Source organism: Trachurus japonicus, chromosome 6 (assembly GCF_045865225.1).
Source record: "Trachurus japonicus isolate A0001 chromosome 6, Traja_1.0".
NCBI classification, from domain to species: Eukaryota; Metazoa; Chordata; class Actinopteri; order Carangiformes; family Carangidae; genus Trachurus; species Trachurus japonicus.
Window position 1 is genome coordinate 32,959,950 of NC_140912.1, and position 12,318 is coordinate 32,972,267.

General features: G+C 42.6%; 2 protein-coding genes across 2 annotated transcripts; both read right to left on the reverse strand.

Annotated features, from left to right (window-relative positions):
- Positions 1-2,044: 2,044 nt before the first annotated feature.
- LOC146986502 (asc-type amino acid transporter 1-like) lies at positions 2,045-6,101 on the reverse strand. Its single transcript, XM_085780246.1, has 7 exons — positions 5,931-6,101; positions 5,067-5,190; positions 4,471-4,574; positions 4,275-4,371; positions 3,785-3,934; positions 3,519-3,696; positions 2,045-2,624 (listed from the first exon to the last, which is right to left on the reverse strand). The coding sequence occupies exons 1-7, from the start codon at positions 6,044-6,046 to the stop codon at positions 2,494-2,496; spliced, it is 900 nt and encodes a 299-aa protein (XP_085636372.1). The 5' UTR covers positions 6,047-6,101; the 3' UTR covers positions 2,045-2,493.
- Positions 6,102-6,139: 38 nt separating this feature from the next.
- On the reverse strand, positions 6,140-12,023 carry LOC146986503 (asc-type amino acid transporter 1-like). The gene is made up of 3 exons (XM_085780492.1): positions 11,794-12,023; positions 10,575-10,726; positions 6,140-6,300 (listed from the first exon to the last, which is right to left on the reverse strand). The coding sequence occupies exons 1-3, from the start codon at positions 12,021-12,023 to the stop codon at positions 6,140-6,142; spliced, it is 543 nt and encodes a 180-aa protein (XP_085636618.1).
- Positions 12,024-12,318: the final 295 nt, after the last annotated feature.

Here is a 12,318-nt window from a genome sequence, read left to right on the forward strand (position 1 = left end):
AAACGTTAAGACAAAGAGGCCATGTGTTTTTCTAATTATTCACAACCACGTTATTATCGAAACCATGACAATGAAGGTTATCTAATGTTGAGGAAGAACAATACTAATAGCCTAAAACTTTTCCTAAAGCCAACTATCTATGTCCATTGTTATAGCAACCATGACAACCAAAAGTCTAGGAGATGTTGCTGCTCAAGAGTTTGTCAAAATAAAAAAATAAAAAACCTTGTTGTAGATGTTTTTATTGTCAAACAACTGAAAAAAAGGAGAGAACAATCTTTTCTTTTCTTTTTTTAAAACAGTCAACTGCTCTAAAAAAAACCAAACTGGTGTGTTTATCCCTCTGAGGACTTTTAATTTGAAAAGTCACACAGGAAACATATTCGCTCAGCTACGCTATGCTAATTTGCAAGTGCTAAGTTAATTTGCGAACACAAAGCTAACCAGTAAGCGCTAGCTAGGCTAGTTAGCAGGATGTTTTGTAACTAATATTTTTTGCTTCTTTTACACTAAATTTCACTTTCTTCATCGTGAAAAAATAAAAAATTCCTTGCCTAAAATGGCGGCCATCTTGAACTTCCAAGTTACTAACAGTCTACTAGTTGTTCAGAGTGAAAACCACGGAGGATTTGTGCGTTACAGATTCATTAAAGTGTCACAACATGGACAGTATTTGTAAAAAAGAACCAGTTCTTCTGTCTCAGATTACATTATCATGACTTCACATTAGAATTAAACTCTTAACTTTCTAAAAACAATAATATTTTTACATCTTATTACAATCACAGTGTCAGTAGATCAGTGAATTACAGCAAAACCAGAGCGATGTGGTCTGAGGTGAGAGACGCAGCAGCAGGTGAAGTGAACGCGATGACGGACGACGGCGCTTCAGCTTCACCTTCATCTTCAGCCCTCGCTCTCAAGGGGGCGTGGCGACGACGGAAGACCAAAGTGCTTCTCATAGAATCAAATGCAATAACAAAACAAAAGGCATTTGACACATATATTAAAATCTAATATATCTATATATATAGTGAATTAGTTAATAAACAATATTTTAATATACATTTTCTACAGTAAAGACCTTTTCACACTGAGTCCCGATGTTCGGCACGAAAATTATACAAGTTCAAAGATTTGATCTATAATATATGTGCGTCATTTCAGCAAAAGGAGGGATAAAAATGGTTGTTTGGAGTTTATTTTTATGAGGAAAAAAGAGCTACCTGAGAAAATGTTTTCCCCCTTCCTGTTTCAACCTGACACCCAGGCTACCGTTACACAGACTGTAAATAAAGATGGACGCCGCCTCTGTGAAGCTCAGAGTGAGCTGTTCAACCGTCGCCATCTTGGCAGTGTCTGACAGGCTGTAAACATGTTGATTTCATTTTAACATGGGAGTCTATGAAAACTGACTCACTCTAGTGGACAGGAGAGGAACTGCAGCTTCATTTTCCAGCCCATGATATTGATGCCTGCTCACCCGCCTTAAAGGGCATTTCCAGTGGTAATTGATGTTTACCTCAGATATCAGGTCACCTATGATCACTCCATTTCATACCATATACTCCCAACTGCAGCATGTGGACGTTTATATTCGTTTTTGTTCAAGAATCTGTCGTTTTCTTCAATGTTCATTAATGGGCTCCGGACTAATTTGTTCTGTGGTCGAAAGTATTGTCTGATCTGGACTTACCGCGGCTTCTGCATTGTTCCTTTCCGGGTAGCGATGTGGAAGCCGCGGTACGTCTGAATTTTGATTTAATTTAATTGTAAAGAGAATTTTTAAAATGAAATTAATGAATGAATCATTAATGAACACTGAAAAAACAATAGATTCTTGAACAAAAACGAATATAAACATCCACACACTGCAGTTGGGAGTATTGATGGTATGAAATGAACTGATCATAAGAGACCTGATATCTGAGGTAAACATTGATTACCACTGGAAATGCCCTCAACACCTTTGAAATGAACTGGAGCACAGACAGCGAGTTGGGCCCGATCACCAAACACTAGTGTTGGACTTTAATGATGCTGAATTTTAAATATTTTGCACCAGATGTGTGTATAATACTGACTGTTGATTGGTTTGTTAGGGACTGAGTGTGAAAAGGCCTTAAGGCACGAGAAAAAAACACCAGCAACATTCAGAGGAAGTAACAGCACGCTGTCAGTCAGTCACAGTTCTGTCATGTTACACAAGAAGAAACAAATAAAATACAAAAGTCATTTTCACAGTGCGACACCGTTGGCATTAGGTTGTTGTTGTATCTGACGACTTAGTAGAAAAAAAAGGCAGAAAAATAAAAAGTGCAGCCAGCCCAGAGCACCGGAGTTTCCACTCGACTGTAAGGGGGGGGGGAACAAAACGTCTCAGGAAGGGTCAAAGGTCAGATGGGTAGCTCCCACACCACAAAGAGGTGTCTGGACTTAACAAAGTGACGGAATAAAAACAAAAGATCTTCATATATTCAGAAGTTTAGAGTTTTAAGAGTGGGCAGACAAACTGCTCCTGCCTGATGACCGGTCAGTCCATTCTGAGGGAGTGCCGATCTCGATGGGGTCGATCTGAGGAAAGACCACGTAACACAACCTCTGGCCCACGTACGTCGCCCGCTCTGCAGGAAGACACAAGTCACAAGTTGTTTATCAGCCACGGTGGACAATCCCAGGATCCTTGATGGTCCAAAAAGGAACCAAATTCTCTAAAGTGAAGGTTTTATCATTTAAAATTAGTAATAATTGTTGGTATAGGACGTTCAGGCATAGATAGATTGTGAGACAACCAAACCCCAAACCCTTTGTGGCCGTCATGCATCGGGAAGGTCGAACCAAAATCAGAAGGTTTGGTCACATGTGTCACAAAGCATCGGTCCTTATACCTACTAACCTTAACATTCACTCTCTAAAACTAAAAGGTTTTAAGGTCCCTGTTGTACCTTTTGCTGTTGAACTGAGTCAAAACCCAGTACTTACAATATAACAGGGACCGGGACTCTGTCAGTGTTGTTTGTTAGCCTGGCTAACACCAGACCTCATCTCAATGTAGATTGAGATTTGGTCCACCCGTTCATTTTTTCTACTTAAAACACTTTCTAATGCTGCATCGAGCAACATTTATCGTTTTTTTCCTCATGTTGGTTTCCTTCCGCCATGTTGGATCGACAAGCTATCAACAAAGTTGATTTGGTGGTTTCCAGGCTGACTTGCAGAGTGAATAAATTTGTGCACAAGGCAGAATGGGTAAACCCAGGCTACTTGTTTGTTGTCATTACAGCTACACTATGAATCTTGGGATTGGTTGGGCCCAGGGAAGAAGGTCACATTAAAAGGAGCCTTCAAAAAGCAACAGCCTAGCCACTCCCTCATGACAAAATCAGTCATCTAATGCCTGTCAAAAGCCTCTAAAGGATTCGTTCAATAATCCAAACATGGGTCGAGAGTCTTAAAAAGTAGGATTTGGTCAGTGTTGCAGAAACCCTGAAACCCATAAAGCACTATTGTCAACTCACCGATGAAGTTGTAGATGCACTTTGGTTTTTCTTTCCAATGGACACCCAAGAAGTAGACGGGCACACCAGTCAGCATGATGACCAGGCCGACGCCACAGACCACCGGCTCAGAGTACAGACTGAAGCCGAGCAGCAGAGCCCAGAACATCAGGTAACACACAGGAACCAGCAGGTTCACCTGAAGACCACATGGAACCAAACGGTTACCATAACTCGGACTAATAACGTACTCAAGATGGATTTGAGGATGTGTGTCTTGGCGGTACCTTGATGGGTCGGTACAGGTTGGGTTTCTTCCAGCGGTAGTACAGCAGGCCTGCGATGGTGACGCCGTACGACAGGTAGTTGATGAAGGACACGTAGTTGATCAGGTTGTGTGTTTCCCCGATGCAGAGTATAACAATCGTGGCAGTGCACTGCAAAAGACAGCAAGGCCTCCAGTCAGAGTCAAAGTACTACTGCTGCAAACGGTGACACGCAACATAATCATTCAAACGGTCCTAAGAGGTTCTGAGCCTCTTTTCTGATTGGCTGACTGTTTTCGGACAGAGCCAATAAAAAAAGTGCAGAAAACTCAGAATACCCAAATCCTGCAAGTTTTCATCTGATCTTGATTGGCGTACTTGACTCTCTGTCCATATCTTATTCATACTATATGTTTATATTTCTGTCTGAGATGAACTAACAAACATTAAAGCAGGCAACAAACTGGAATATGCACCATCGGAGAAGACAACGAGATGAGCCTGTACTTACGCAGACCAGGAGAGCAGGGATGGGCGTGCAGTTCTTGTAGTGGATCATGGCGAGCAGGCTGGGCAGGTGGCCTTCTCTGGCCCCTGAGAAACACAACCTGTGGGCAGAGGCACCAGGCAGAGAGTCAGCGACCATGTTGGAGCAGAATCACCAACAACCAGAGCGTGAAGAGGCAGATCGACAGAGCAGAACTCACCTGGAGGAGGTGAACAGGTAACCGTTGATCCCTCCAAAGGTGGACAGAGCCACGGAGATGGGCATGATGACGGAGAACATTCCCAGGAGCTTCTCCCCGAACGTCTGAGTAGCATAATGACAGGAACAATCAATGAAGTGCTTCTACACATGAGAACCAGAACATCTGTGAGGTTGGTTCAACAGGAGAAGACGTACGGTGGGTCAATTGGCCATCTTTAAAAACTACAACCAGGAACTTTGATGCAGCTATGTCGGCATTTAGTTAGAAGGTTCAACATGACACAGAGAGTGTGAGTTATCCAATAAATAATAAATAAATATCATACATGGCAGGAAATATTATTATAGATATAGATATCCTGAAACCTAAGACTGAGATTGGCCAATCAATTTCAAAATCTAAAAGCTATCAAAGACGTTTCATCACTCAGAAACTCGCTGTAGGACAAGAACCTCTACTGGTGTTGGACTAGATGAATTCCACTGAAGCCCTAACATCTGCTACCACCTCTGACCTTTGACCTCTGGTTTGGCTGCCTGTTATGTTCCTGACTGTTGGACACGAGCTCATGGTTGAGACACATTATTACTCACTACAGCCACAGCATTGGACGACAGCAGCTCCTCGGGCGACATGGAGGAGAAGTAGGCGATGTTGGTGAGCGTGTACACAAAGGTCACCAATGGAATGGAAATGTAGATGGCACGAGGTAGATTCCTGACCGAGGCCACACACACACACAAACACACACAAACACACACATGCACAGATGAAACAAAATAAAAAAAATCAAACAAACATGAAAGTTGATCAAAAGGCACCACAAATGAAAAAGAGGGGAGTCAAACAGCAAATATTTGTGGCTTTAATGATCTCTCAGCTTCTCTCTGGAGCTTTAGTAACAACAGGTTGGTGCCAGCCAATCAGAAGAGAGGAGGCTCTGAGCCTCTCTTCTAAATGGCTGACTGTTTTTGCAATTATCCAATAAAATTAGAGCAGATTTCAGAATAAAACACTCAGAAAAACCAAATTCCGCAAGTTGTTGGATGGTGGGTCCAGGTAGAGGCGGGTGGGGCTTTGGTGTGACATAAGAAAGTCAAAGGAAGTTGTGACGGTTGGTTTTAAGACTCAGTTTCTGAAGTCTACAGTTTTAATACAAACATCTACCTTTATACTGTATGGGAGTTTTAAAAAGACAGCTTGGATTTTCACCAACATCCACAGACACTGAGAGAGTGTTATGTTTCCTGCTGCAAGAAGAGATGATGATGCTTTGCAGGGAGTAAAATGGAAATAATGAACACTGATAATGTGACAAATCAAATCTAACCCAAATCAAAAGTGAAATGAACCTGAAAAAGGTTGAAATGCTCGAAACGTGGGGACGAGCAGGAAAAATAAATGGGTAAAGATGGAAGCTGAGCATTTGCCACATTGCATCATTATGAAATATTCACCGTCTGGGTTCGACCACTTCCTCCGTGACGTAGTTGAGGAAGTTCCAGCCACTGAAGGCGAAGGACGCCTGCAGGAAGGCCAGAGCGATCTGCCCGACCGACGGTGTCCTTTCCATTGAAAAGGCCACCTGAGGGGTCAGAGCCTCGTAGTTCCCTGGGAGAGATAAATAACACGTTTGATTCATGTTCATTCAGGTTTTATTTTGTCCTCATAAACAGTCGTGAGTGAATGAGTGAACGTTACCATTGCAGATCTGCACCAGCCCGACCACGATGATGAGACCCAGAGCCATCAGCTTCCCCACGGTGAAGGCGTCCTGGATCCTGGTGGCCATTCGCACGCTGGAGCAGTTCACCCAGGTGAGCAGCACTGAAACACACAGACCTCAGATCAGTTAAAGGCAATGGACAAGCTTCTGACTAATCGGATCTATCAGTAACGTAGCGTCATCAGGTGCATTTGGCATTTGGACAAGACCTGGAAGTTTTAGCTCCAGGAACTAAAAACTTCCCATGGCCCAATGTTTCCTACATTTCCACAGTGGCTTTAAGTCTCGTTAACAATACGCAAATCAGGTTGAGGATGTAGGAAAAAGCAATGGAGTTTAATGCACTGCAAGTCCATGAAAGTAGGTGGAGGAAAGAAAAAGACTAAAGCTTTACAACAACAATGACTCCAAAGGCCTTTTCATTACGGATCGTCGATTCCAGTTCCCATTGGATTGGATCTTCTTCTGTATAACTGCTGAGCAACACCTTCATCTTGTTGTTGGTCCATTTGTTGTACGCAGTCTTCTTGGACTCGAACCACCATGAAAAAACTGTCGCAAATCAAAACAAAACAGTTGGCGAGTATATGAGCAGCATTGCAGACCACAGCCCTAAAGGTCCTGATCCTGAACCATTGGGAGGTTTCTACCGCAAGACCAGAGACTTTTTTTTTGGGGGGGTAGATCGATATAACCTGGAACTAAACGTAGATCCTGCTTCCTGTGGTCCAAACACACATAAATGAGTCCCTTAAAAAGGTTCCTGGTTCCTGAGATGGGAATGAGGTCACTGTTCTTCCACCACCTGCTGCATGTTGTTGGGTTTTCCATCCGTTCGTAGGTAGGTAGATAGGTACGTTCGTCAACATCTTGGGGACACGATATCTCTGCAACACCTTGAGGGAAACTCTTGACATTTGGCACAAATGTCCAACTGGACTCAGTGATGAACTTGAACTAGATGTTGGAGAACAAAAGGTCAAAGGTCAAAGGCCAAGGTCATGGCGAACTAACAGTTTTGTGAATGTGAGGTGAGTTTCTTTGTATTTGGTACAAACGTTTAGGGAAAGTTACTAAACCTTTGACGGCTACGTTTCTTAAGACTTAAAGGGACAACGAGGAGTTTCTCCAGCGGCAGAACGAAAAATTCTGCGACAATAAAAAAGTCTCATATTAATGTGGATGAATCTACGTTACCCACACTTGGTAATGGGTCCATTTTCGATAAATATATCGTTTTGTCTCTATCATTATTTTTTGTTATTATTAGTGGTGGCGGAAATGCTGGGCGAGCCGACCAGCGTTTCCTTACTTTCGGTTTCGCGGCGAGTAATGAGAATAACGCCGTTTATAGTCGGGACTACGACGGTATATGATCGTCTTCGAACCTCTGACTTTCATTGTTGATGAATGAAAACATGAGTCTGTCTCATAAATGTAGTGTGAAAATGCTTCGCTTTTCCAAAACTCCTCGTTGTCCCTTTAACACTTTGATACTTCCACAGTGTTAATAATATAATCCTACATTTCCTACAATGCACCAACCACGGTGACAATGACATCATCAGGATTATTCTGCACAGAGTAAAATAGGGGTACAGAAGGGGGACATTTCTGTACTTAAAGGTACAGTTCTGTCCTACTGTAGCCTATAGGGCCAATTATTGTACTCTAGAGTACCTATGTGTACCTTTTGGGGGTAGAAAAGGCACATAAATGTGTGTTAGAAAAAAATAGTAGCTTAAGTAGGAAAGTAGGGATAATAATTAAACATTCAACTAGTAATTATTTTGTAAATATATGTAAAGGAGGTCTGCAGGTGTGCCCCAGTCACGAGGTACCAGTAAGGAGAAGGTCTTGGCGAAGCGGTTAGCATCGTCGCCTCCGGTGCAGGAGGTTGTGGGATCGACCCTTGCTCAGGGCAGGTCCAAGAGCAAACACACACACCGGTTACATGTATACCCAGGGTATATATGTACAAGCACAAGTAGTACAAGTATATATTGTACAAGTACTGTACTTAAGTACAGTTACTTAAACTGGTGCATTTTGAAAAGGTACAAAAATGTACCGGCACCAATGGGTACAAAATTGTCTCTAAAAAAGGTACGCCTGGAGCGACAAGGGTTTGTACCCTTTTGAGTACATTTCTGTATTTCTATTTTTCTCTGTGTGTGGACAAACCATCACCTCATTGACTTTTTAAAAAAGTGGTGGAGTGCTCCTTTAAATACATCAGTGTCAACATCCCTCCATCCCTACAACACTGGGGTCCCGGTGCCGGTGTCGCTCGGTGGCGGCGGTGGGCGGCAGTAGCCCGTTGCCATGGGAGGCAGGAATGTGGGAAACGGGCGAGTGAGGGAGGGGGCGATTGTTTCACCTCGTCCATCATTGTCACCGGCTTTGCCCCGCTCTCTCTCATGGTGGCCTCGCTCCCCGGCACAAAGACGAGCTGTCAGCCCCACAAAACAAAAACACTTCCGTTGCGAGGGGGCAAACAAAACGTGGCGAGTCCCTCCCCCCCACCCCCACACCTCCTCCTCCTCCTCCTCCTCCTCCTCCTCTTCCTTACCAGAGGAGGCCGCCGGGCATCGCTCACATTTCAGCAGCCAGCTTTAAAAAAAACAAAAAACAACCAAAGTGTGAAGGAGACGAAGAGTCACACGCTGAAGTCTGGTCGTCATTCACTCGCTGCTCCGACAGACAAACTGTGGATCAATGGAGGAAGACACCGAGTAATTAGGCGGCGGCACGACGGCTACACAATGACACGAGGTAACGTAACGTCAGCTCAGGGCGGCACACAACAGTTGAGATGTCCTTGCAGAGAAGTTTCCTTTATTTTAGTTAATACCTTTTGACATGAACATCTACATTTTTGAGGAGCTGCAACTTCATAAAATCTGCAGATACTTCAGGAACAACATTGTCGAATTCCTCTGGTCCTCTGAATATTTATATCCAGAGCGGATGAGCTGCCTCTGAAACCTCGACATCTCTACTACCTCCACGTCTTTATTTATGAATGAGACTTTGGTCAAAATGAAAATTCAGTATTTAGAGAATTTGGACGGTGATGAAACAAATAAACAAAAACAAAAGATCAAACGGTGTCCATGAGAAGATCTAAAAACCATCTCCGGGTAGTTTTCCATCTCCTCTCTCTCTCAGCTTCTCTCTGGAGCTCTAGTACCAACAGGTCGGTGTCAGCCAATCAGAAGAGAGGAGGAGGCTCTGAGCCTCTCTTCTGATTGGCTGACTGTTTTCTAAAGTGATCCAATAAAAAAACTGAGTAGATTTCAGAATAAAACACTCAGATAAACCAAATCATGCAGGTTGTTGTTGGATGGTGAGGGGGCGGGGCTTTGTTGTGACATCACAAAGTAACAGGAAGTCCTGATTTACTTTTACACTTTACGGGACCTTTAAACTGTATTAATGTATCAGGGTGTTGACGTGTACTTGGAATTTCTTCTTATGTAACATCAGTGTGTGTGTGTGTGTGTGTGTGTGTGTGTGTGTTGATGTGTGTGTATGTGAATGGGAGGGTTGTAAAGTGCTTTGAGTGGTTAATGAGCCCATTTCAGTCTATTAGTATAAACATCTTCACTCAGACCTCAGAGGAGTTCAGTTGTATTTAAAGCAGCATTAACTCTCTCTAACCCTATCCCTATTATGTGTGTATATATACATTAAGAGTTCATTTACAAAAACAGATAAGTGCCATTTTGAAAAAAATGAGCTGAGGCTTTGTAATTATTCTTTGCATAGTGTTGTTTTCAATAAAACTTTATTTTTTTGAGATGTGTCTGTTTTGTTACATCTCAAAGTCACTCATGGTTTGACTGATATCACCATATGTAAATAAAAAATAAAAAATGATGATTCTAGAATTTTTTTTAAAATGGAGTTATCTGCTTTTGCAAATGAACTCTTCATATATATATATATATATATGTATATACACACACACACACACACACACACACATATATACTATCAGGAGCAGCTATTTCACCACCAGAAACTATAGAAACGTAAATCTTCATCCTGTCTTCCCACCCCTCCTCCTCCTCCTCTTGCATTTTTTACCACGGCCATAAAACAGGTTTTTAAAAGCGTCTGCAGTTACATAAGAGAAACTTTACACGTGACCACGGACGACCTGTGGTGTCGTGGTGATGATGATGAGGAGGAGGAGGAGAAAAGGATGAAGGAGAGGAGAGGAGGCTCAAATAGTCCTTCATGAAAGATGCAAACAGCAGCAGGAAGCGCTAAGAGCAGGAAGTGGAGGAAGTGGCCGTTAATGCAGCCTGCACCTGAACGCACCACGCTGCAGCGGTTGGTTGGTTGTGTGTCTGTGTTTTAAACTCACAGAGGCAGGTGGCCGACAGCATCCGGGTGGCCATGTACGGAGGAACGCAGTTGGGGAAGACGGGCTGCAGGACGTAGTTGGAGAAGGTGAGGGCGATGACGGCCAGCGTGGTCGGGTACATGATGAGGACGGCGCTCCACAGCAGCAGGAACCTGCACAACAACATCGACAACAATGAGTCTTTGTATTATAAACTGGTTTGTTTACATGTGATTTTTAATTCCAGTATATTTCCTCTGTCATTTGGTATCGACACAATGAAAACTACACAATTAAAGAAACTGTACTTCTTAAATCCCTAAAATAAAACCTATGTGTGAAAAAATACTGAGAAAAACAAACACAAAACTGTTATCTTTTGAAGGAAACGTTCAACATTTTGGGAGATAAGGGTCTGATTAGTGTTTGTGAGGTTTGGATGGGTTGGCAGTTTGTAGTTCCTATAAATAAATGTAAACATTTTGATTGTTGGTTCTGATTATTTAGTAGAAAATATTGATTATTACAGAGAGAAACCTTTAATAAAATCACTGTTGAAATTCAGAATTTCAATATTTTCACCCCCCAAAAAATCTTTTTTTCCCTGAACGCCTCATGTGTTGTTTTATATACACTGTTTCCCATGAAGTTGGAATAAACTACTATATTACCTCTTCTCAGCAGTAGATTCGTTACCTTTAATTGTTGGTGCAAGCTATTTTTAGAACGGCGGAGCAGAGCCGTGAGCTGCTCAGAGCTACGCTACAGAGGCTCATTATGGGATTTCTTGGTTTCCCTCATCAAACTCATCAAATACACAATCCAACAACTCCACAACGCTCTGGTGGACAAGTTGTGACCTGCACATTCACCACGCTATGAGATAATAACACAACGTTACCAGACAGAGTTGTTTTAGAGGGAAATACAGCAGCTCGCTGCTCTGCTCCGCCGTTCTAAAAATAGCTTGCACCGACAATTAAAGGTAACGAACCTACTGCTATGACTATAGGGATTATGGCAATGGGCCAATTTGCCAAAATGTTGAACTATCCCTTTAAGTGTATATCTATCTCAAAACTTTCATTGATCAATCTCTTCCAAACATATCACTGTGAAAATTAAACCACAATTTTTTTTCCTTTTATAATAGGAATAAAAAGATGAAAGTGTCTGAAATCAAATTTATTACTGTGCATATATACTATATCAATATATTCATAAACCCGTCTTCACTCACCCCATCAGGCCTCCGAAGATCTCCGTGACGTAGGAGTAGTCGCCCCCAGACTTGGGGATGGTGACGCCCAGCTCAGCGTAGCACAGCGAGCCCAGAGCGGCGATGCAGCCGCCCAGCACCCAGACCACCAGCGCCAAACCCACCGAGCCCGAGTGCTCCAGCACGCCTTTAGGAGAGATGAAGATCCCCGAGCCGATGATGTTTCCTGAGGAGGAGAAGTTACACAACATCCTGCTTTAATTTAACTTCCTGAAAGAAACACAGAAGGAAGTTGTAGTTGTCTTCAGCACCAACGTCATCTTCAGGACGTTTCAGCTTTAAAGTCCTGAGACGTTGGTTTTGATTCAGATTGTTGTAATTTATGACGGTTTTTTTTGTTAATAGCAGCTGAATCATGAAAAAAACTCTGAACTGAATCACATTTCTCTTATATACACTTATACACGTAGAAAATAAACATGAAACCTGTTAGAAACTGGAACAGTTTGATACAGTGACGTGTCTGGACCACATACACATGTCTGT